The 25,813-nt window shown below is 39.8% G+C and overlaps 1 protein-coding gene across 2 annotated transcripts in view; it reads left to right on the top strand.

The window, feature by feature from the left end:
* Window positions 1–7,151: 7,151 nt before the first annotated feature.
* The window catches only part of SLC17A6 (solute carrier family 17 member 6), a 42,190-nt gene continuing 23,528 nt past the window's right edge, over window positions 7,152–25,813 (top strand). The window contains exons 1-3 of one of the 2 annotated variants that reach the window (XM_025928101.2): window positions 7,152–8,121; window positions 10,927–11,179; window positions 12,956–13,074. In XM_025928101.2, the coding sequence (XP_025783886.1) occupies window positions 8,036–8,121; window positions 10,927–11,179; window positions 12,956–13,074 (458 nt within the window). In that variant the 5' untranslated portion in view covers window positions 7,152–8,035. Of the gene's footprint in view, window positions 8,122–10,438; window positions 10,529–10,926; window positions 11,180–12,955; window positions 13,075–25,813 lie in introns of those variants that run through there. The other variant, XM_086677808.1, reaches the window with a different exon arrangement.

The raw sequence follows: 25,813 nt of genomic DNA, 5'->3' as shown, positions 1-25,813 counted from the left end.
GATCTGTGTATTATTTTTCCACTTCCCTGGTATCCAGCAAAAGACCTAGCACATAATCATAACTTAGAAATATTGAATAAAAATATAATGGAATTAACTTGAAACGCGAGACTTTTTTGTCTTATCCTATTCTGCCTTTCTAGTAACCACATGCGAAGTAACCGCTTGAGCTAAAGCCGACCCTATTCTGCCTTTCTAATATGTTGTTCTCTAATTACTTTTATATGACCCCTTTCTCATTCCAGTGTTTTTAATTTATATTCTAGACCTCAAATCTATCTATTCATCCTTTTTTTTTTCCTATTCATCTATTTATCTATCTATGAAGTACTTTTAAGGTGATAAATCTTAAACTGTATTCTCTCAGTTACAAGTAATGAAAACCCTAATTCAAACTGGCTTAAATATTAATTAAAAGGAACTCAGTGGCTCCAAATTTTGGAAAGTCGGTCTACATAGAGAGTAGGCTTCAGGTGTGGTTTGATCAGATCTCTGACTCTGTTTCTCCACAATGAATGAGCAAAGGGATCGGCACTCAATATCCAAAGTGTCAGCAAATGACCGTAGCCTCTTCTTTTTACACAATAAGATCTACTCACCACCGTCCTCACCACAGCATAATGGTGTCTTTACCATTACCATATTTCCATAGGCTGACATAAAAATGTTGTTTAAGTTGTGACACAATTTTTCAGTGCTAGCTAATCGGTGCCATTTTACTCTTTGTGCTAGGGAAAACCCCCACACAAATACTATTAATGTTATTTAAGACATGTTTACCGGCTGATTTTAAAATAATTTAAATCAGCATGCTTTAGGTTAGCCTTTTTAACTCAAAGAAATCTTTTTCTTTTTCACCACTAGAGGGCAGAGCTTAGAAAAATAGCCCCCACTGTATTTCTTTACATTTCTGTTGCTATTGTTATTGCTGTTGTTTTTACTTCTCCAAACTTGTGATAGGGTATGCTTACAACAATGAAATATTCTGTATTTTAAATATTCTGTCCTATTAAAAACTATGTACTCATATCCTTATTTTGGAAAATGTCACTCTACATATTCTAGAAGTGAAATGCCCCTACCTTCTGCCTCTGTTAGCTTAAGTCACTTAGAAAATATGAATAATTAAAAACAAAATATCTAGATGTTTGAAGCCACGTGGAAGATATCAATAATGTTAGATGCTTTCCTTGAAGGAAGATAATATTCCACAATCTAGAATGACAAACATATGGTATTCAAAGGGAGGGAATCAGTAACCTAGGCTGATGATCCCTATAGGATCCAAAGAGAGAGAAAGACATTTCAATTAGGTAAGATTTCATCAGACTCTAAGAATGTTACATATCACTCATCACTTAATCTATTTATTTATCTGTAAAATATCTTGAGTCATGGTGATCTCTGCCTTGGTCTTCTTTATATTGAAGTGCTTATTTCCTTTATTCTCTTTACAAGTTGCATTTCTTTTCTGTCCTAATTTCTCCCAATATTCCTTTATACAATCACACTTTTACTTTAAGAAAATATTTTTGAGAGTTTAAAGAGAGTTAAAAGCCCTTCTATAATTTATCACATTACTCTAGATCTAGAGTATGGGATTCAAAATTAGAAATACTTTTGGGGCATTAGACTAACAGTACTTGGTCTCCAATTACTTTAAGCTTGGATTTCCCTAAGACATAATGATGTGTAGTGTATAAGAATTGTTTTCTCTGAGTACAGAAAGAAAGGATTGGAAAAGATGTATAAATCTTTCTTTTTTAAAATTTTTTTTTTTTCAACGTCTATTTATTTTTGGGACAGAGAGAGACAGAGCATGAACAGGGGAGGGGCAGAGAGAGAGAGGGAGACACAGAATCGGAAACAGGCTCCAGGCTCTGAGCCATCAGCCCAGAGCCCGACGCGGGGCTCGAACTCACGGACCGCGAGATCGTGACCTGGCTGAAGTCGGACGCTTAACCGACTGCGCCACCCAGGCGCCCCTAAGATGTATAAATCTTTCTAATGGTAGATTATACAGGGTAAAATGCACACAAAAAGAAGAACACATTGCATCAATGATTATACACATACATTTTTGGTAGTTAAAATCTATATTTAAGATTACAAGTTGTTTTATTTAAAACTTACAGCTTCTAGTTTTTTAATCAAACAGATCACAGGGAAATCAAAAGATGTTTTATACTAGGCCACTAAATATAGCAGTGCAACATATTGGGTTATGTACACAGATGTGGATAAGACAAACTAAATTATATCTTCTATCTCTGGCACTCAAGAAATTGTATAATCATAATTTCTTGGAAATATCTTTGAGGCTAACACTGCAAAGTAAAGTCAAATAAAGCTGAACAAAACACTGTCCACTTAAGAAGCCTTGATAAGAAACAAGTCACAGATGAATCCTAGAGCTTATTTGTATAGCCTCAACCTGAAAGATGTGTGTAATTATTAGAATGAATGTTGATTTAGGAATTCAAGTCAAATAATAAGTGATACTGTAAAAAAAAAAAAAGAAAAAAGCTTTTCAAAGCACCTTTTTTCTTCATATATACTCCCTATGTCTATTATAAAAACCATAATACTTACTTCATTGGGTTACATATTGCAGAAAAGGGCCTAGCCCACCAGACATGCAAATTATCTGTTAAATGAGTATTTGTAAAAAAATAAATACAAAATGTTGTATTTAAAATAGCCTCAGAATTAGACACCTTGAAGAATTTTTTGAAATAAAATTGTCTTGAAAGTGCTCTAGCAAAATTTATGAATAGCATTAAATATGATGCCTCTAAAATATATTTTTTTGGTAATGGGGAAGGAAACTTATCAAACTTATATTACTATTCCAAAATATTTATAAGATTATCACAATTAATTCTAGGGATTAGAATTTTAACTCATTTACCCCCTGTGTGATTACCATACCATATATAAATCTTAATAGAGTTAAATTTCCTTATAATAACTCTTTGGTTAACTGATTCTTCTTACATAATCAACTTATTTCTAAAGACATGTATACTTGCTCAGGCAATTGCAAGTATATTGGGCACAAAAGTGACTTCATATTTTTAGTTGTAGATATTAATTTAACAAGTACTGAAAAGAGAAGGAGAGAGAGAGAATTGAGAGAAAAAGAGATTGAGAGAAAGAAAGGAAACAGTAGTTTTAATGACATAATTAAGGACAATTGCTTCTAAAATAATTGTATATCCTTCCACCAGAGGGCAACATTTGCAAGTCATTTAAAGGATCTCTCAAATGTATTTCCTCACAAGGATATAAACAAATGCAAACCTATCACATTGTTATTGGGTAATATCTTCTATAAATTTTAAAGAATACTATAAAGACAATTATTTAAACAATTGCATATAAAACTCAATAACCAGTCATAGTAAAACAAGCAATAAATTTATTCTTCTTTCAATATGTAAGAAGATACAACTTTCAGAAAGAAGTAGGGTTTTCTATAGTATTGGCATTTTTCTCTTTTCATTATTAACTATTTAGCTCAAATACAATAGAACAATCTTATGGTGGAATAAACAAGGGAATTGTGGCTTTACATCAATGAATAAATTAACAAAAAAAGTCATAAAATTTTACAAGTAGAAGGTATAATAGAAACCACTTACTATAAACCTTCATTTACACAATTAAGGAACCAAAATTTATTGAATTAAATGATTGATTAAAAATTATAAGGATAAGGGGCACCTGGCTGGCTCAGTCGGTTAAGTGTTTGACTTCAGCTCAGGTCATGATCTCGTGGTTTGTGAGTTGGAGCCCCACGTCGGGCTCTGTGCTCAGAGCCTGGAGCCTGCTTTAGATTGTGTGTGTGTGTGTGTGTGTGTGTGTGTGTGCGTGTGCGTGTGTGTGTGTGTCTGCCCCTCCCCTGCTTGTGCATTCGCTTTCTCTCTCTCTCTCTCTCTCCCTCTCTCTCTCTTTCTCTCTCTCGAAAATAAACATTAAAAAAAAAGTTACAAGGATGATAATCCACAGAATCAAGACCCAAACCCAGGTCAGCACATTTCACCTTTCATACTCTACACTGTCAATAGTCAAAGTGTGATTTATCAGCAAGTAGTCTTGAAAACTTGTTAAAACTGCTGAATCTTGGGCTCCACTTTAGACCTATTGAATCAGAATCTGTGTTTTCTTAAATTGCAAGAAACTACACTAACTCATGCTCCTTCTTCATCACTGTTTGCATGTCTTCAGGCAATTCATTAAATCTAATTTTTCTTCTCAATAAATGGGAATAAAATTAGTCTGGAGAATACAAGGAATAAATGAGATCATGTAAATCAAAGTCATTCATAATTTGTAACATGCTACACACATTAAATAAATTCAAATAAATCTCTTATTTTTAATAATATTTCATAGCTTATATATTTTGAGGGGGAGGTAGGATCAGAAAGAAGGAGAGAGAGAGAGAATCCCAAGCAAGCTGTGCACTGTCAGCACAGAACACAATGTGGGGCTCAAACTCAGGAACTGTGAGATCATGACCTGAGCCAAAAACCAAGAGTTGGATGCTTAACCGACTGAGCCACCCAGGCACCCCGAAAGCTTTTATTTTTAAGAGTGCTTGGGTAGAGGGGACAATTCCTCTATAAGAAGACTTGTCTAATAATTCCATTTAAAGCACTGTTAAAATTGGCTGGAAGAAGATGGAAGAGGTAAGGGAGGTAAGGGAGTAAGGAGGTAAGGGGGGTGTCCACAAAAAGGAAGTCTTTTCCGTATGACTAAATTAATACCATATGTGTAACTACTACTATTTTTGCATAAAGAGAAATCTGGTGATCTTAAGGTCACAAAAGTACATGTTCAGTGTTTGAATTTGGGGATCACACATGAAGAGAATCTATTAGATATGTAAATAGTGCCTGAATATTTGTCTCTTATATTGGGAGCTATTAATTCAAGAAAAGCCTATATGGCATTCTTTGGTCTCAGGTGGCCTAGTAACAATTCTTGTAATTTTCCACATAGAATATTTTTCCCTTGTTTATGACTTTGCTCAAGATGTCCCCTCTGGCTGGGATGCTCTCCAAGTATCACCACCCCTCCTCACCCAATTCCACTAGGCTATCATCACCTTCTTGGAGCTAAGTTTCTCTTAAAGTATTAAGACAGACAAGGAAACATCATTTCCTGGTTTCTCTTCCATATACTTTCACTCCCAGGCTGGGTCATCTTCTTGTCCAATTTCATCCATAATTATTTGTAATTGTATTTATGTGTCTATTTCCCATAGCTTGTGAGATCTTTCTGGGAATATTCTCAGAATCTAGTACAATTCTTGGCACTAAATGAGTATTTTTAGAATGAATAAATCAATATTAGCAATAATTCTGATTCAAGTTCTTGCCCTGTTATCAAGAGAATGGAGGAGCCAGATGACATTAATTTCAATAAGGTGAATGTAATTATTTTATTCTAGAAACAATGTTTTCATGTTGGATTTATATTGCTTGGTGCCCCACAGATAATCTATAGTGCAGAGTTAGCAATTAAGTTTATTGGTGGTTTAGATCTCTAGTTATTTGAGGTGAAATGTAAGCAGGAGTGCTGAGGAGAATCAGTTTTATATCACCTTCCTAGCTTCACAGATATTTATTTAACTTCTATTTTTTGCATCACTTCGCAGAATTTCAAAATCATGGATATCCCTAAATGAATTTGGTCTATTGAACTTGTTCACTAAAGATTTGAAAAACATACATATTTTGAAAAGCACCCTAGATGAGTAAGATCCTAATTAACTTGAATCTTTTATTTGGAAGGAGGTAGATTAGTGGGGTTTTTCCCCCTTCTTATACTTGATCATCTTTAGGGATAGATACTATCTTGAGGCATTCTGGAGTTTAAGAAAAATCTGGTCCACTGTTTTATAGGGATATATATTTTAATACATGTTTATAAAAATGAGAGAAAGATGCCTCTAATATTCTTTTCATCATTATAATTCATAATGAAATATAATATGACAACTATCAAATTTAATAATGACAGATGGTTTTAGCTACTTTTGATAATCTTTTTTTTTTTTTTTTTTTTTTGGCTATCCATTCAGTGTATACACATCCATAGTATAATTTGTCCTATTCAGGGAACATTCTTACATGATTCTCTATTTAGATCCATACTTTTGAGATTTGGTCCCAAAATCCCTAAGAAAAATCTACTCCCCCTGTTGGCCTAAATAAAATCCAAGGATTTTGACCTTGGCAATGTGACTCAAGGGCAATCAGTTTTGTAATCACTTGGCTGAATTGCATCTAAGAGGTTTGTGATTCATGTTAAATGCATTAATAATTAACAGTAAGCTAGCATAGCTTTTTGGCTTTGCTTAATGAAATAGATTCATTGATGCTGTACCTATGTATGTGAAAACAAATGTCTTACATAAATGTCTCTCTATAATTCTGTTTTAGGGGAAGGTGGTACAAGGAAAAAAATCACATTTTAAAGAAATGTAAGCAATTTCAAATAAATCATGAAAATATTAATGATAATTTGTTGACAAGCACAAGATACAGCCACAAATTTTGTCAGTATATTGATATTTCCATCGTGTGCTGCAAATTAGTTAAGCAAAGAATCAAAAAATTCCAAGGAATTTATATTAAACTGCCTATATTTTATTTAACCAAGGGCAATGAGGTTGCAGCTTGTCTTTTCTTTCTTCCTCTCCCCTCCTCCTTCCCTTTCTGCTTTCCTCCTCTCTTTTTCTTTCCTTTCTTTTCTTTCTGTTTTTCTTTCTCTTTTCCTTCCTTCCTTCCTTCCTTCCTTCCTTCCTTCCTTCCTTCTTTCCTTCCTTCTTTCCTTCTTATCAGGAATTAAAACAAAACACAACACATGAACAATGTAATTATGCATTCTGTGTGCATATGTTTTATATCCAAGGGAGCCCAAATGCCCCAGAATTCCACAAACATAAATGAAACATGTACTCTTCCTTCCCTGCAACATTGTCAGAGCTGGCGGTAGTGTGCTGGGCAAAACGTAGGAAACTAGAAGTAACTTGTCAATTTTTAATTAAGTCTTCCTCCCTTGAAGAGTCAAATGCACCATTCTCCCTGAAAACTCTGGAGATGATGACATATTTCCACTTGGTTTCCATAGCATCCATTCCTGAAGATCCCCAGAATGGTCTTTGGTCAGGGCGACCACCCAGCTCCCCAAGAAAAGTTGGCAACCTGGCCAGCCAAAAGCAGCTTTCCCTTTTCCGGAAACTTACTCTGTCCGTGGTGCTGAACAATTGTGCCGAGACGCGCCCTGAGGAGCGCTGTCAGCCGCGCTGAAAAAATCTTCCCTGACGCTGCCCAAATCAGAACTGTGTATCTGTTATTTACTCACGTCCTCAAAGAGCAGCAAGCTTTCTCCATCTTAATTCGACACTACCGCAGAGCAGAGTTGCGCCGGCGTGATAGGAGGAGATCATAGGCAAGGAGGAAAAACTAACATCAGCATTGCTCACCTGAGACCTCAGATGCTCCCATGAGTTTGGAAGTGCTCTGCTCCCTACAGCAAAGACACCATTAAAAAAAATACTATTCTTCTGACTTTGCTTTTACACAAAGGTTCTGTGGTATTTCCGCCTTTCGTTTAAAAGCCAGAAGATTTGGCAGCAATAAGGTTTTCAAAATCGGGAATTTGCATTGTTTTTCAGTGGACTGACTTCCAGGACAAGGACTCATCTGCACCCGCCCAAATACCATGGCACTGCGTGCGCCCTTTGCCACCGGATCCTCCCCTTCCAATGAGACTTTCTGATTGTGTCTACCAACTCTCCTATTAGGAAACCCGTGGGTTGCATGCAGCTATTCTGTTGTATTCTCTTTCTCACTCCCTCCCCTCTCTCACTCACACTCTTGCTGGAGGCACACCAATACCGTTCTGCTGAGAAGAAAAAGCCCACAACTACCTTAAGCGATTAAGACAATATGCGCATCTCTCGCCTTTCATAGCGATCACTATACAAATCTGGCAAGAGCCAACACCAGTCTTTGCAAGAATGGAGTCGGTAAAACAAAGGATTTTGACCCCAGGAAAAGAGGGGCTAAAGAATTTTGCTGGAAAATCCCTTGGCCAGATCTACAGGTAAGAGAAACCCATATTTGCCTGGGCAAACCCATATTTGCCTGGGGCTCAGCATGAAAAAATCTGCAGGGCTATTTCCGTAAACCCTGCTTGCTTTGAGAGGTTGTAATATGATCGGAAAGTCTTTTTTTGTTGGTTGCTGCTATTGCTCAAGCGGGGCTGCTCTGGAAACCTGCTTATTAATTCAGGAATGTTGCACTAAATGAACCTGTGTGCTGTGTGTGTGTGTGTGTGTGTGTGTGTGTGTGGTTTTTGTTTTGGTACCTGCAGATTCTCATCCTTTCCTACCCGGGATTTACCCTCTTTACAATTGAGAAATGACCAGCACCTGTTCAAAGAATCTTTCTTTTGGTGCTCATAGTGACAACAAATTCCTTTAATGCAGACACATGAATTTAGAAAATACAACCCTCAAAGAAATCAACCAAGAAATTCCAAAGAGTAATGGCAGAAAGAAATTTAGACCTCAGCTTTAAAACAACTCAAGTAGATAATCTCCCAGTGGAATCTTCCTTCTGTGCTGAAGGAGGAAGAATCAAAATATATCAATAATTAATAGCTGAAGCATTTCCTCTACCCAAATCCAAAACAATATATATGTGCTTTAATTATTTGACTTTTCTGAGAAGTCTATGTCTTGCATGGCAAATGTCAGTGTTTATAAGAAAAAGCATAATGACTTTGAAAGTACTGGCAATGATTTAATTTTTTATCGTCCCTTTAGTCAATGTACTAATTATGCTGAAAATTTTGCAACTTTAAATTATTTTAAGAATATTATATGAGTACACTTTCCTTAATAATATGAGCAAAATCAATAAGAGAGGGCAGAAACAGAAGGATAAACGATTCCAAGAGAGCGCTAATTTTCACATTTGGGAAAATGAAGCCCTTAGAAGTGTAGAGAAAATGTACACAAAATGACCAATGCACTTCCTGATTTTCCAAATCTCTTTGGATCTGGTGGGCTTCATGTAGGCACCCCATCATGCACCTATGCGGCAATAGATACCGCAAGGGCCCTGCAGTCCCGCAGCTGCCCTGGAAAAAAGCTCTTCTTTCCCAGCTCAATTGCCATCAGGTGGGGAGTTCAGGTGCATAGTCCAACTTTGCATATAACAGCCTAGGAAGCCAATGTAAACAAAAAAAATTGAAAAGAAAAGAAAGAAAGAAAGAAAGAAAGAAAGAAAGAAAGAAAGAAAGAAAGAAAGAGAGAAATCACATTAGTTGAATTTTTTCTCCCAGAAGAAATTGCCATGTGTTCTGACTTTGGGATTGAACTTTAAAAATACGAATTAACATAGCTGCAAAAACCTTTATGACTTATTCCCCAGGTGGTATTTTGTAAAATTTGGAAGTCTGACATTTTTTTTTTTCTGGTAGCCTCAAATTGTTTGGCAGTCAGCTCCCAACCTGTGCATTCTTGGAATTGATCTTAAAATTTCATTTGCTTTACTCCCATGTATGAAAATAATTGTGTGTGAATATATCACTTAAAAGGGCACACAGAAAAATGAACTATACAGTGGATTGAAAAACATCTGCAAACTGTAAACGGAGAGGTTCTTTGTTTAAATATCGAAAGTATCCATCCCAAGAGTCCACAGTAATTGTACTGTTCACATTCATTCTCTCTCTCTCTTTTTAATAGACATTTCACAGATATATCGTGGACTAGCATAACACCCTCAGCTTTTAGCAAAACCATTCCATCACTCCCCATTCCCCTTCTCCCTTCCTCCTCCCCTCAAGGACGAAAACCTAAAAGGAACTGAATTTTAAGGGTGAAATCTTGTGAAATACTATGCAGATTAAAAAACACAAAACAAAGCAAAAATTTGAGATCTACTGTGGTGTGGGACATCTTACCAGAGTTGATTTGGGGCACGTCTGTGTATCTGGAAGTCGCATTTTACGTCTTTGGAAATGTGCCCAAGACATTTTTCGGTGTTTGTAACCGAGATAGTAATGACGCAAGATTGTGAATAATTAATTATTCATGTTCTGGCAGTAGGAAGCTTAGGTGTCGGCCATATGCTGCGGAGGCCTTTGTTTCAAACTCGAGTAACAAGGAGAAGAAAGTAAGATGTGTAACGGGAGAGTAAACGGTGAACAGGCACCCTGGGACTGGAGGAATGGGCAATAGAATGCGTGCGTGACACTCTCAGAGAGCGCTCACAAGACCTTCTCCGCGTGGGCGCCGGTCAGGAGCGGCCTTAGTCCCTGGGGGTCCCCGCGCTCAGCTAAGAGGCAGGATCGCGTGTCTTTAACCCAGAAGGTTCAACTTAGCTGGGAAGGAAGGGGTAGCGCGGGTGCAGGTCTGAGCTGGGCTGGCCTGCAGAGCACCGACCCTCGGGAAGCTAGTGGCTGGATAAAACCGACCGTCGCCGGGGGTAAAGCACTGCAGGTGGGAGAAGTCTACACGGTTGCTGACGAGGCGCCGCTCCAGTAACCCACTCCCTCCCAAACCACAGACCCTCGGAGAAAGTTAGGCCCCAATTGCCTGTGTCTGTTAATCCAACCCGCTGCGGGGTGGATCCCGAGGGAATGCGGGCTGGGTGCCACGGGCCAGACGGCATTAAAGTTGAAGAGATGCTGCGGCAGGGAGGGGGGCTAGCAGGAGGCTGGAGAGCCGGGGAGGTCCCGAAGCCTGGTGGCGCCCTAGCACCCTAACTCCTGAAGGAGTCGAGCGAGGCAGCGCCCCTCCCCGCCCCCAGCCCTGACGGGTCCTGGGAACTGGGATGGGTCGGCGTCGGGGGTGCCTAACCCGCCGCGTCCTTGCCTTTCCCCCGCTCTGCCACGCAGGGTGCTGGAGAAGAAGCAAGACACTGGGGAGACCATCGAGCTGACGGAGGATGGGAAGCCCCTGGAGGTGCCCGAGAAAAAGGCTCCACTGTGCGATTGCACCTGCTTCGGCCTGCCGCGCCGCTACATCATCGCCATCATGAGCGGCCTGGGCTTCTGCATCTCCTTCGGCATCCGCTGCAACCTGGGCGTGGCCATCGTGGACATGGTCAACAACAGCACCATCCACCGAGGGGGCAAGGTCATCAAGGAGGTGGGCAGCCGCTGGCCGTGTGGGTTCGCAAAGCCGCCTCACCTGTTTGAGCTCCATTTCCCCCCTGAAAGAGGAAGGCCTGAAGGCTCGCCAGGCCCCTGCTAGCGCTTCTAGAATAGGAATAGACCGCGATAGCCGTTAAGGCCTCCCTTTTCGCTTCCGCTCTCTGGGCCTTCCTTTTCTCACCTGCAAAGTGGAAAATAGCATGTAGCTCACTAGCTTCTTGTCAAGAGTGGCTCCATACCAGAAGTTGGTGCTTACTAATGTACGCTAAATTTAAATCGAAATATTTTTCTTTCACTCGGAGGAAGGAGTAAGGCAGCATATCGGTGATAATGTCTCCCTGATTTCCTCCAATTCCTGCCAAACAGTCTTAATAATAAAAATGAAACAAAACCGAAATCAGATCAACTGTGAGCATATGGGCAGTTTCCACCGAAGGGCCTTTAGGAGTTGTCCACTTAACTGGTGGAGAGAAAAGCCAAGCTCAGCAGTGCCTTGAGGTCACCGGTCATCCAGTCCGGTAATCTCCTGAAGGGTGTGTTGGGGTGATGGGTAGGGAGAGGAAGGTCAATGTCAAAGTCACTGAAACCTGTGGGTCTAGACGTCCAGTTCAGGGATCTGAGCGACCATTAACAAGGCAGAGCCGGGGTAGGGGGGAGAGAAATTCGGGAACTCACTGTGGATGCGAAGCTGTGAGCGCCGCTGGTCCCCGGGTATTCCCAGAGACCCCGCAAAGCAGATTTAGTTTCTTTTTTTTTTTTTTTAATTTTTTTTTCAACGTTTATTTATTTTTGGGACAGAGAGAGACAGAGCATGAACGGGGGAGGGGCAGAGAGAGAGGGAGACACAGAATCGGAAACAGGCTCCAGGCTCCGAGCCATCAGCCCAGAGCCCGACGCGGGGCTCGAACTCACGGAGCGCGAGATCGTGACCTGGCCGAAGTCGGACGCTTAACCGACTGCGCCACCCAGGCGCCCCCAGATTTAGTTTCAAAATACTACTCAAAGAGACGAAAAGGATCCTCAGTTCCTCAGGAGGCATAAGCCCTCCTCCGCCTTTCCGATGCAGATACTTAAAGGTTCACCCAGGCTGGCAAGGGCGGAGTTAGGCCTTGACCTTCACACACACCCCTCTCCAGCTTTTCTGAACACCCCCGAGGAAATCCTCCTCTCCACTGACCACCCCCACCCATTCCCCAGGCTACTCCAAATCTTGCCCGCCTACGCCCATCCCCATTTTGCCTGGAGGATCCTTTCCTCTAGCTCCTCCGCCTCCTCACCTTCCGTCCCAAATTCCCCACCTTCCTTCCTCAGAATTTCCCTGATTGGATTTCATTCTGGAAGAGACCCCACTACTGCTTTAGTACTGGCTGGCATCGGCTAAACGGACCCCGGTCAGGGGGTCTCTGTCCCCAGCCAGCAAATGGAATCTCTTCCTGGGGAGTTCTAGTTTTCAAAACTGGAGCCCGGAGGACTCCTCATTCATCGAGGTGATCAGATCTGGCTGACAGTAGTTGGGGAGCAAAGCCAGGGCGTCCAGCTTCGCCCTTAACTGCAATACATTTCAAACGAACACAGTTTTTCAGTTAAAAGAAGCATTTCTTCTCTATAAGAAGGTATAGATTCAATTTTATTAGAAAACGAAAATTCAGCCACCTCCAACCCCAGAATGCAGGGAGCACCCCGGGGATTGAGGGCTCCTGAGCGTGAGTCTGCAGCCCAAACACTGACTCTCCTCTTTCCCTCCACCCCGTTTCCCCTGTACCCCCCATAGAAGGCCAAATTCAACTGGGACCCAGAAACCGTGGGGATGATCCACGGTTCCTTCTTTTGGGGCTACATCATCACCCAGATTCCGGGCGGCTACATCGCGTCTCGGCTGGCAGCCAACAGGTAACGCGTCCCCAGGGCGGGGGGTAATGGGGCTGGTACCCTCACAAGGGGCATCAGAGGCTGGGGGCAGGGACCACAGCCCCGCGGGGATTGGAACTCTTGGGCGAGGTCTTCTGGTCCGCTGGCACCCCATCTCTCCGGGCTGGAACTGTTCGTACCTCGTTCCAGAATTAGGCACCCAAGAGGATTTGGGATCGCCAGGCAGGGCCCTGGTTGCCGCTTTATCTCTGCCCTGGCTGAGCCAGCTTTTCGCCAAATGGTCTACGTGCCTTAAGGCCTGGTAAGAGCTGAGGCCAGGCGGGGTGTGGCCGGGCCGGGACTGAGCGGCTGGGTGCACAAAGGCGAGTGTGTTGGGGGGCGTCACGTGCTGCGCTCTCGGCAGGGCGTCCCTCGGGTGCCCCGGCTCCCTGTGGTGCTGACCTCCCGGCAGGGCGCATCGAACGCCGGGCCACCGAGCCCGCCCAGATGGTGCTCTGGGTCTGAAGGATTTGTTTCTATGGAGGCAGGCGGGATTTCAGGCGCCGGGGGTGCGATTCCACCTGTTAATGAGCTCCAGCGAATAGGGGCGGGGGTGGGGAGGGCGCTCAGCTGAGTCCCTCGGCCTCCAGCAATGCAGCGGTGGCTGCGGTCGAGCTCCTAGCGCCAGCTCTGGGAATGCCGTCGGGGTCAGCTGCAGAGACACCCCAAAATATGGGGCATAAGGACTGATAAGGTTTGGGATACCAAGGAGCACAGCCTGGCCACTGGAGGGTGAAAGGCAGCTTTATTTGCTTCCTTGTGTATATTAAGATGAATAAAACCAAATGCTCCCTAAGTCTGAATTGGAAAACTCACAACGCAAGCACTCACGTTTTCAGGTATCCCTTCGTGAAGACTCCAAGTAAAGACTTCCGGTCTTTCTTCAGACCTTGTATCTATGACTTCACCTTTCTCCCTCCCCTCCAAACTCAGATTTTTCTGAGGAAGAAATCTTGAACGGGGCACCTCTCCGGTCTTGATCTCTTCTTTGTTTTTGTAAATTGGTCCCTCCTCATTTCTCAGTAAAATCTCCCACGCCTCTTCTAGTGGCTTTTGTCACCTCCAATTCCATTCACCAGCTGTGACTTCCTGCCCAAGACTTTTCAGTCTGCTCCAGAGCCTAGGGAAGAATTCTTGGAAATTTATTTTAGGTTTAGCAATCCTTGGACCAGAATTTTTGAACATTTTTTCAAAATGTCAAAAGAAGACGGCAAAAGAATAGGAATAGTACCTTTTGAATATCATCTTTACCTTGACACCACGATGGTTAGCACTCAGACCCAACAGGAGACAAACCAGTCTTTTAAAAAAGGGATCAGTGTAAAGTTAAAATCATTAACTATTTACAAAACCCAATTCTATAGATGAGCTAAATCAAATTGAAGAAAATATGTCATTAAATAGTACTGGTAATGTAGTAATGAGCATGTTACATTTTTGGCTTTCATATCCCTAATGTATAATGTCTTGAATCTTTTTTTTCCCCCTAAATTTTTTTTTAAACAATATAAACTTCCCAGAAAGATAATTCAAACATAGATATATAAGTATTTTCACTTCAGGGAAAAAACAACCGAAAATTCACACACACACACACACACACACACACACACACACACATGATACAGCAAACTCAATGTAATGTGAAGTGAAACTATATTATGACTGTGCCTTTAAGTTTTTTTTTAGAGTCAAAACCTTCAGCTTGCCAATTGTTAAAATGCTAACATTTTCCTGCCAGGAAAAAACACCAGGGATGCCCCAGCTTTCCCTCGTTGTAACACTGGGAGGTCAGTAAACAGGTTTTTCTGGTTAACAAACAAAACAAAACAAAACAAAACAAAAAAACAAAAAAACAAGCTCATCGCTATCATTTGTGTTATGTTTATTAAAGACTAATGCTAACTGAGGTTCTAATTGACTTGGTAGATTTTCCTTAAAGGAAACAATTGTGAACTTTAGAAGTCCTATTTGGATCTGAAATGGATGTTCAAGGAAGAGAAACTTAATATTTTCAATGTCTTATGTCCTCCAAGACTGAGAAAACTAAGTTAAAATTTATTGTAAAATACTACAAACATATGGAAAATATAGAGTAACTTCCTTATCAGACCTTAGGATTTTGACATATTTGCTTCATTTAAAAAATATAACAAAACATTACAAATACAGTGGAAATTTTCTGTGAAAACAGGTCTAAAAGATATATAACATTTTCTTTTCTGATGAGAAAACTACTGTATAATAGGTAATAAAAATATATAAAAAATAAAATGTAATAAAAATCATAAATAATTTAATCACACCAAGACCCTATTGTTAATATGTTGGTAAATGTCCACGTAGTCCTATATATGCTACATGGAATTTTATTTTGGAAAATTTTTTTTTAAACATAAAATCTGAAAGACTTTTATAATTGTTTTGAAAGATGTACATTTCCTATGATGTTACCTTTTCAAAATAGTAAAAACAACCCAGCAAGACCAGTTTTCCACCTACAGATATCATGTGCCCATTCAAATAAGCCTCTCCCTATAGATCATCTAATAGTAGAACAAGATTTCCCTTGGGGGGGTGGGTACAGGGATAGAGTCCTGTCTGTCTAGGTATAAAAGAAGCTCCCTTTGGAAAGTGTTTGTCATCACAGTCATGGGCAGGACTAGAGTAGAGGAACTGAGGTGTGTGGAGACTGCTCCTCTAGAGAGAAGAGCTCCTGGCTACTCCCCCTGGCAAATTTCTCAATGAAAAACCCACAGCAGTGATTTTGCCTCTCCATTTTGTGCTTTAAACAAAAGCAGCAACACCCTTGGTCAGAATACAGATACTTGGTCCCTTTCTGGTCAAATTTCAAGTATTCCTGTTTTCCTCCTCATTGAGAGACAAAGCCAGGGGAGTCAAGGGGAGAGAAAGGACTCTTGCATCATGTTTTCCTTTGTCTTTGTCTTAAAGGGCTATTGCACATTGTGGGCAGGAAAATTTAGTCACCTCCATGGAGGGCTTTGGGGTGAGGAAGCCAAGGAGGAATCCTTACAAAATCTGTGGTGTTTTTAGATGAGAACATACTTACTACACGGATAAAAATGCATCGGGGACAAATTCATTTTACCTTTAAACAGTCCACGACATGGTCTTGCAGTAATCCGGATAATTACAAATGTGGAATTGCTAAGGATTATTTTTTATCTTGCATATGCACTGGTGAGGAACCTAGTCAAGTACTTAACAGGAGAAACAACAGAATTTTGACCAAAGACATAACCAAAGATGGCCAGATTTACCAAAGAATATTTGGTCAATGTTATGTTTTTCATGGCCGATATTGTCTTCACAAAGGCTATCCTTTCTGTCTAGGGGCAATATTATTTAAGCTTATTTAAAAATTTTCCCTCTCCTGCTCCTGTCCTCTTGATCTTCCAATGCTGATTTGGTTCTTTACAGAGCACTTATTACCAGCAGTCATACAGGTATTTTACTTATCTGTTTTCTCCATTAAAATGTAAGCTCCATGACAGCAGGCTGTTGTGTCCATGTAGTTCTTCCTGCTATATCCCTAGCATTTCAAGAGTGCCTGGCCCATGACAGACACTTGTTGAATAAAAGTGTTTGGGATTAAAAAATTTTTTAAAGGCAGTATGGTATAGTGGTTAAGATACAGGTTCTAAGCACAAACCATGTGGGTTTAGACTCCTGAATGTACTATTTAATAACTGAATGACATAAAACATTATTCAACAACTCTGAGCTTCAGCTTATATTTCTGTAAAAGGGGATTAATCAAACTACTTACCTGATATGAGTATCATGACCGCTAAGTAAGAGAATCCATGTAATGTTCTTAGAAGTGCCTGGCCCGAGGTAATTGTTGGCTGTTACCATTTATTATTAATAACGTCCTGACTTCAGAAGAAAATGAAAGAATAAATAATGTCTTATGGCCATTCAGTATTACTCGTGTTTAAATCTGTTTTAAGCATTAGTAATGCAAAAGGATTATTTCTATTGTGATACAATGTATCTTTTCACTGTTAGGTTCTACCTTTAAAATTATTTTTCCATACACATTATTTACAGCTAAAATTATTGTTCACTGAAAATGCCTTACATCTCATTTGAAGAACTCTCTTAAAAGAGCTTTTCGGCCAATGGTATAGACAGTGCTAGTAATTCAGCGCATTCAGTCTTTGAATTCTAGTCAGGCATTATCAATACACTTAGAGAAATCCATTTAAGTTTGAGGGTAGACTTCTCTGTTGATAGTTACAATTTATTTCCCCTACGCCTATCCTTTATTTAAATAGTGTCTGATTCTGGTGCAACACTGTCTTTTCAGGTATTTCCTGGGTTTCTAGCCTGACTTTTGCTAAGGAAAAAAAAAAAAGCTCTTTAGTTGAATTAAGAAATTGAACAGTGGACTTCGGCTAACAGAAAGAGCCCATAGTAAAGCGGAATAAGGGTCATCTAATCCAATCTTCTCATTTAGAGACCAGGAAAGGACACAGAGAATCAGGGATCACAAGATCACCAAGAGTTTGGGACTAAAACTCAGGTGTCCAGGAATGCATGACCTCAGTCTATCTTTACACTGAAATTTAACATCTCTGCCTGATACCTTGTGCTTCACCACAAAGTTCACTTTCAGCAGCAAGCTGAGCCATCTGCTCTCTCAGTGAGTGCCTACAATCTATAATGCCCCAAATCCAGGACAGAAATCCAAGAATTAGAAGGAGAAGTCTTTAGCAAGCCCAAGGGATCCTTAGATTTTGGTGGTAGGAAAAACATACTGTATTTGTGTGTGTGTGTGTGTGTGTGTGTGTGTGTGTGTGTGTATGGATTCCCGAATCCATATGAATGATTCTGTTCTTTTCTTTGCAAAAGACAAAACCCAAACTTGGTTACGACTTAAAAAAATGACTTGTGATTGTCTATAGGAGAAAGCAGTATTTAGAACTTTTTCTCCCTACCTAGCCCTTTGGCAGTGTGGGCTCCTGCAAGATTATAGAGGTTTGAGCATGACTGGGGGTGGGGGGAGAGGTGGGGTACTTTAGACCTTTTGTCTGCAAAAAAGAAGGGATTTTTCCTTGGGATTTTGACTGATACAACTTAATTCATACCAAAAGAGAGAGTGGTTTATACTGAAACAATCTACAAATTCAAATGCATGGATTTAAAAACTGTTACCTAATGTTGAATCTGCAATTATAAAAACGAAATCTGGTATACTTTAGGTAAATATTCTGACTGGCCTGATTCTGAAAAATTCTCATGTGGGAGGGATTTTCAGAAAAAGAGGAGTGAAGATATTTTAAACTCAACATCTTCATGTTTTAAGCCCAGAAAGGAACAATTTACAGGTGTTATTCTTTTTCTTTCACAGAAATAAAACACTGAACATGTACTTTATTTACTGGAATAAGCATTGGAAATGAATTCTTAAGCATCATTACCAAGCACATATACAAACGTTCTCTGTCTACCTATCATCCATCACCATTTTTTCTTCTCTACTTACCTGTCCATTGCTACCTCTATTGCAAGCAGGGGTTCATGAACCCTTCCAGTGAGAAACATTTGCAAATTCCTTTTGTGTAAGAAAATAATTCAGACTATGAACATAAAGCTGCTGCAAGAAACCACCATCCTACTGCGGTGGAAATGGTTTATCATCATCCAGTCCTTTAGGGCCAGAGGTGACTCTATTTCACTCATTTAGCAGCCTATCAAGCATCTCGCCACCTTCCTATTGTGGGTTCTCTAGGTTATGTGTCTGGGACAACACGGAAGAGACCTTCCTTTTTCTGACAAAAGAAAATACCCTTTGCACAAGACAAATAGACGGATTGAGAGGGGGAGGGGTCCCTAAGAGCTTGCACGTGGTTTGCTGGCTTGAGCTTCTCTTTCCTTCTATTCTCTCCTCTCACCCTTTCTAGCTCTGGCTTCCCCTGCGGCTGCCACATCCAACCTACTGCAGTGCAGAGGCAGCCTCTAGAGGGGAGGGACGTGATTTTGAGGGAGGAGAGAGTCAGGTGGGCAGCTGGTAGAATGATTCTCCCGCTGCCATATGCCACTGTTGGGGCTGTCTCATTTCTCTGTCATGAGTGATGAAGTCATTTTTACAACTTAATGATGTACCAAGGGACCCAGAGGGCTGGCTTGTGCTTGTGTATTCCTTTTTAAATATGGGACCGGGGCATCAGATGTGACAAAGGGAGGCGCCTGAGCCCTGATTTGATTATATTAAATAGATTAAACAGCCTGAATCAGTCTATTCTTACAGACCCTCTAGGAAAGGATTAGTGCCACACCTGGGGTGAGGAACACTAGTTCCCTGTTAAGGGACAAGCCACTGCCCAAATGGAAATGGATTGATTGATTCCGGGAAAATGGATAGCATCTGTAGGAGTGACAGGTCACCAGTGTTCCTGTCATCTCTTCCAGGAAACTCCTTGTGGGGTGGGCTCGGTAGGTGAGGGTGTTTGTGGCTGGAGGGCAGAGAGAATAATATGACTGAGGATTTCACAGCTAACTCACTCTGGACCACACTGAATGTTAATCATCAGACAACGGGTGATGCACGTTTTCAGCAAATGCATTTGCTTTTCCAAACATTTCTGTATCGGGGTACTATATGCTTTTCAATTTGGGGAATCTGTTTAGTAATGCAGAGCCTCCTACCACACATACATACACACATGTATGTGCTCACTTGTGCACACACATGTTTGCACACACACCAGTGTTCTTAAAATTATTCTGTGTAAGAGAATATGATCATTTCACACTGGAAGACAAAGAAATGTGTGTGTGTGTGTGTGTGTGTGTGTGTGTATGTGTTGTAACAAGTAGAGGAAAAACAAGTAGAAATTAGGTTTTAACTTGAAAATAGGCAAATTAAATTCATTTTAGTGTGTCATTTGCTGCAGGGGAAATCGTGAGGAAAACAACAATTTTAAGTAGCTTTCAAGTAGTTTATCATTTTTAAAAGCAATCTTATTTTTTTAATGTTTATTTATTTTTGAAAGAGAGAGACAGAGAGAGAGGCAGAGCACGAGTGGGGGAGGAGCAGAGAGAGAGGAAGACACAGAATGCCAAACAGGCTCCAGGCTCTGAGCTGTCAGCACAGAGCCCAATGCGGGGCTCCAACTCACAAACCATGAGATCATGACCTGAGCTGAAGCTGGACGCTCAACCGACTGAGCCACCCAGACGCCCCTAAAAACAATGTTAATAAGCAAATGGCCCTTATTTTATTTCACAGAGGTTATAAAGATGTTCTGTGAGAAATGGAGAGCACCCATCAGTTTCTAATCTTGTTCTTAAGGCATTGAAATGTTCAGGTTTTTCATTTCTTTGCCTTTTTTTTCTTGGCCCAGTTACTGATGCCCATCTCTGACTTATATTCACACTTGAGTGGGTTTTTCAGGTAGGACTTTAACTGTCCATTATAAGGAGAAGGACTTTAGGCAAAATGAAATATGCTAGTTGAGATTCAGCCTACTGTTTAGAATTTAAAGTTCGGCAATACTTATCTACTTAATAACTCTATGGCTTGATTATTTGTTAAGTGAAATAAATGGTTTAGTTTATTGCAGAAAATTTTTTTGTAATTTGCCAGAATTTTCAATGATGATTTAGTTTTTAGGTGTAGTACTGACATGAATATATTGCCTGAGATTATATATATTGATATAGATACTACGTGATATTCTATAGAACCTAGATTTATAATTCAGAAAGTAAAATAATATATTAAACATGGAAAATGTTTATTTGGGGAAATTTATTTCTATAAATTGTTTTTTTGATGTGAAGTATAATATTTACTTGCCTATACATTATTCACCTTTACTTGGAATAAATGGTGCATCAGACCTTAAGTGAATTTCTTGACTGACATGGATTATAAAGCAAACAACAAAACAAAACAAACCTGACAATATAAATGAGAAATCAGCTTACTTTTACAAATGTGTAACTGGTTACCTATATTGAATAGAGTCTTACATTTCTATTCTATAACTGCCATTCGTTAAAACATTCTCAAATAAACTACATTACTATTCGATGTCATTAAATTTAGCACTTAACCTATTGAGAAACATTGAAAATGTCCCTGAAAAAACCCACAATGAAATTTCAAAAGACAAAAAAAATTGTAAAAATGAACCTGGAAAGCAGCATAGGCCTACTGAGGTCAAGCAGTAACACGATTGCTTAATTTAATGATGGAGTAGAGGACAGCCTTCTCCTTCCCTGTAAAGAGAGTCTAGAAATCTAGCTTTTAGATTAATGTGGGGAAAAATAAAACCAGCCCAACTGAATGGAAATATGGAAGAGACACTCTAACCATGTACAATGGACAAGCCTGAGTGAATATCAGAAAAGCTTTTCCATCAATGTGAAGTAGATCATTCAGGGATAAAGTTTCAACCTCTCCCTAAATAGTACATTTGTATTGGGGTAGGAAGAGAGAGGATATGAGTTATTAATTGTTTTTGTAATTGCCTTAGTTCCCCATTTCAGGAGGCAGATGAAATTGAAATTGAATAGAATACTAAATACATGTGTCACTAAACTTTTTATATACATGATCTTTCTTCCTCATAGAGACTCTGGAAGGCAGACATTCTTAACACTTGTTTTACGGGTGAGAGGACTGAACACAAAATAGCTATTGTTTCCTCAAATATTACTAGCTGGTAAGAGGAAGAGCTGGGGTATCAACCCCAGTATGTCTAATTTCAAAGGATGTGCTGCTTTTCTAAACACATTTCTCCTGTTAAATACCTTTGCCGTGTGTTCCTTAAAACATTTTTTTAACAGTGTCTTAAAAATTTTCACTGTATTACTTAGTGCTGGGCTAGGTCCATAGGAAAGAACATGGCTGTGGAATAATTTAAAGCTTTTTTTTTTGCATGAGTTTGGTTTTTACACAAGTCTTCTAATCAGAGGGTAAATCTGGAAAGCCTATTATGGTGGAAACTGCTTTCAGGGCAGCAGTACTATGAGATGCAATTAATTATGTGTCAAAGTTGAAACCAGTGCTAGAGATCATGAAACTCACATGAATATTACGTGTATAGATTTCCTTCTGTTGAGATACCAAAAATATATTCGATGCTTTTGTTTGTTCTTGGAACATCAAGCCAAACAAACCAATGATTATCAAGCACCATACAATATACACGACTATATTAAATATTGAAAAATGGTAGGATTCTTCAGGAGGACAATATGTCATCTCTGAAACATCACCATCTAATTTAGTTATGAAAGCAGAGCTTTAGAAAGAGTGGTTTCAAAGGCTGATGAGGATGCTGTAATAAATAAAGTATAATGGCAGTTGGTTTCAGGAGATTCTACAGTGTTGTTTAGAAGACTTAAGGATGAGGCCAGGCTGGGCCACATACTTGAACTCAGCAACTATCTCAAGTGAGGATTTATCCACAGGAATACTCTAAATTCTAGTCCATTGCTGCCATCCTACAGTTATTCTGTGAGAGTAACTCAGCTTCTTAGGATTATTAAGATACCAAGAACAGCAGTTCATTCCTACTAAAAGCTCAAGAACATACAAATGGTCAATTGATTGAAAAGGATATTGGGATAACAAAGGTTCAAAGAAGAATCTGTTATCACACACATCTCAGGAAGGGAAGTTATCATTGCCTTCTCTTTACAGTCTTTCTACAAAAGTAACTGAATTGTTACTTCTTAAGAGCATGTTATCTACAAAGCATTCTGCTAGCATCATAGGGGTTGAAGACGTGAGATAAGGACCCTGACTGTGTTCCCCAAGAGACACAAATAATGCAGGGGGTAAGGGAACATGTGATCTCTTGAGTTAAGTCTTATAAAAGCAATCTACAGTGCTTGAGAAATATCTGAGAGGAGATTAGCTGAAAAAAGAGGTGTGTGTGTGTGTGTGTGTGTGTGTGTGTGTGCGCGCGCGCGCGCGTTCAGTGGTTACTAGGGATAGGGTGGAGGGATACTAAGACAGGTATAATTCATTTAGACAATGCTGTACATTAAAAAAATGTTTTGTTTCCTGACAGATATTTTAGATGGACTACTGAGGCACAGAATGAGAGGCTGATGCAGTTCAATCAATTCTGTATGTCTTCAGAAGGGGAGAGGGAATTTTCAGTATATGTCTTCATACACTTTAAGCTGCTAGAATTTCAAGATGACACGGAACAACTCTGGGTCCGTTGTTATAGAAATAATACTATTTAACTAGGGCAAAAACATTCTGGAAAAAAAAGGCAAAGAATAACAATTCTCTGGAAACTCTATCGAATGTTGGGAAATTCCTGTGTAATGATAGATGATATTTATAAACCGTACACACGCTATGAACCAGGCACTGTCCTCTTTCATAATTGACTTATCTACTCTCCATGATAGTCCTTTGAAGTGTGAAAACTTATTATTTCCATTTTACAAATGGAAAAAGTAAGGCTTAGAGAATTTAAGTAATAACTTGTCCAAAGTTATAACTAGAAAGAAATTAGAGTTGGAATTTGAAATCACGCACCGTAACTGCAGCTTTTATTCTTAGTATTATGTTGTGCTGTTTTTATGTCCTCAAGAAAAATATGGCAGTTGCTCAGTCAATTTGGTCAGTGAGGGCAGTCAAAATTAGGCCAGAGAACCTCACTTTTGGTCTTGATCCCGCCATCAAATTACAATTTATATTTTGTAAGTGATATCATTTCTATCAGCAGGTGTTTCCATTCCAGTCTTGCCACTCCCCTCTGTCGTCAAAGGCAACCCCCCCTTTTCTACCTATGTCTACCTCTGTCCATTTTAAGCCTGTCCCCCCACCTCTGCCCCAGATGTGTCCTTTTTGTGATGTCTTCGGGGAATAGCTAGCATAGTCCTGCTAAACCAAAGACTCTCAAGACAGGAAAAGTAACATCAACATCACCTGGGAACTAGTTAGAAATGCAAATTCTCAGGACCCGCATGTACCTACTGAACCAGAAGCTGTGGCACCCAGCAATCTGTGTTTTAACAAGCCATCTAAGGTGATGATCATGAATGATGAAATCTGAAAATCACTATTTTATACTCTGGAACTTGTATTCCATACTTACTTCTATTTCTTCCATTTCTCTGTTAAAACCTAGACTTTGCTCATAGGAAGACAAAACCCTCTCTAAATAAGCTTCTCAATTTAATGACTTTGGAAAATAGGACAGGAGTAGAATCCTTTTTTCCTCCTCACTGCTGCTATCATCCGTTATTCAGCAAGTTTTTGTCCTTCAAAGTTGTTGTTATTCTATCTGGTGCTGCCAGAACAGTGTAAGTATTAGTTATGCTGCTGTTAGAGTAGGTAGAACTTAGCAGTTAAGTATCTAGGATCTACAACCAGACTGAGTAAATATAAACCATAATTCTCCACTTATATCTATGTGACTGTAGCAAGTTATTTAAACTCACTTGCATGTAGTTATTCTATTGTGAAATAAGGATAGCGGTGGCAGCTTTCTGATATTATTGTTAATTAAAATGAGAATCTAGAACACTGACTGACATACACTAACAATTCAATAACCATTGGCTATTTATTATTATTTCTACTTGACTGACTCACATTTATGGATTTATTATTATGTGCCAGGCACCAGCCTAAGCCTTTTAAGTGCATTATTTTTAGTCTGACAGCAGTCCTATGACATGTAATTTATTAATAGTTCTTTGTACAGATCTTAACACCCCTTAAATGCTTATGATATGCCAGACATTCTTCTGGGTGCTTTACTTGTAATAATACATAGGTTCTGATAATGTCCCCATTTTGTAGACCAGGAATGAAGCATAGTTAGTTAAGTAAACAGCTCAAGATCACTCAAGTAATAAATGACAGAAATAAACTTCAAACCCAGGCCTTAGAATCTGTGCTCTTGACCATTACACAGCTCTGCCCTTTTTTATAGACAAGGAATCAGACACCCAGAGAAGTTACATAACTTTCCAGTTACATAGTTATTGAATGACAAAGCTGGAGTCTTATAAAAATTTCTGTACCATGTTTATGTCACTATTTCTCCTATCACCATTAGTGACTTTGGCACCTTGCTCCTCTGCAACCCATCATCTTGCCTAAATTTACATGGATCCTGATCACTTTATGTCTCCCTGGCCTTAACAATCCCTTGCCCCTTAATTCTGATCAGCTTTTGTGTTTACTTCACTTTAAGGGCTTGATCATCAATTATCTTCTCTAATCACTCTAAGCTACATTATGTCCAAGATGTCATGGACTTACAGACTCTGCTCTTCCCCTCCTTGTTCAATCTGCATTTCCTCACACCCTCTACTAATTCCTTGTTCATAAACTCACCCTTGATGTTCTTACTTCTCTTACTCAGGCTATAGGGTACCACCATGTCCAGCCATTTTAAATAGTTTCTAGTTTCTGATATACAATGAAATCTCTTCCATGTTTTTGAACCTTTGCTGATCCATTTCCTCTTTTTGGAATTTCTCCCTCCTCCTCCACCTTCTTCCTCTTCTTCTTCCTCTCCTTCTCCTTTTCCTTGTCCTTTCTCCCTTCTTCCTTTTTCCTTCTTCCTTCTTCCTTCAACAATTCATCTTCCAAGGCCCAACCTGAGAGTATCCCTACGAAGGGCTTGCTTCTTGGTCACCCCAGCTGGAATGGTATTTTCCCTCTTTTGCTTTTCATTTGTACAGCTGTTATGAACTTTGGCTTAAG

This window comes from Puma concolor, chromosome D1 (genome assembly GCF_028749965.1).
Source record: "Puma concolor isolate L17-30 chromosome D1, mPumCon1.1.hap2, whole genome shotgun sequence".
NCBI lineage: Eukaryota > Metazoa > Chordata > Mammalia > Carnivora > Felidae > Puma > Puma concolor.
The sequence above is the reverse complement of the archived record's forward strand: the minus strand, read 5'-3'. Positions and strand labels throughout refer to the sequence as shown.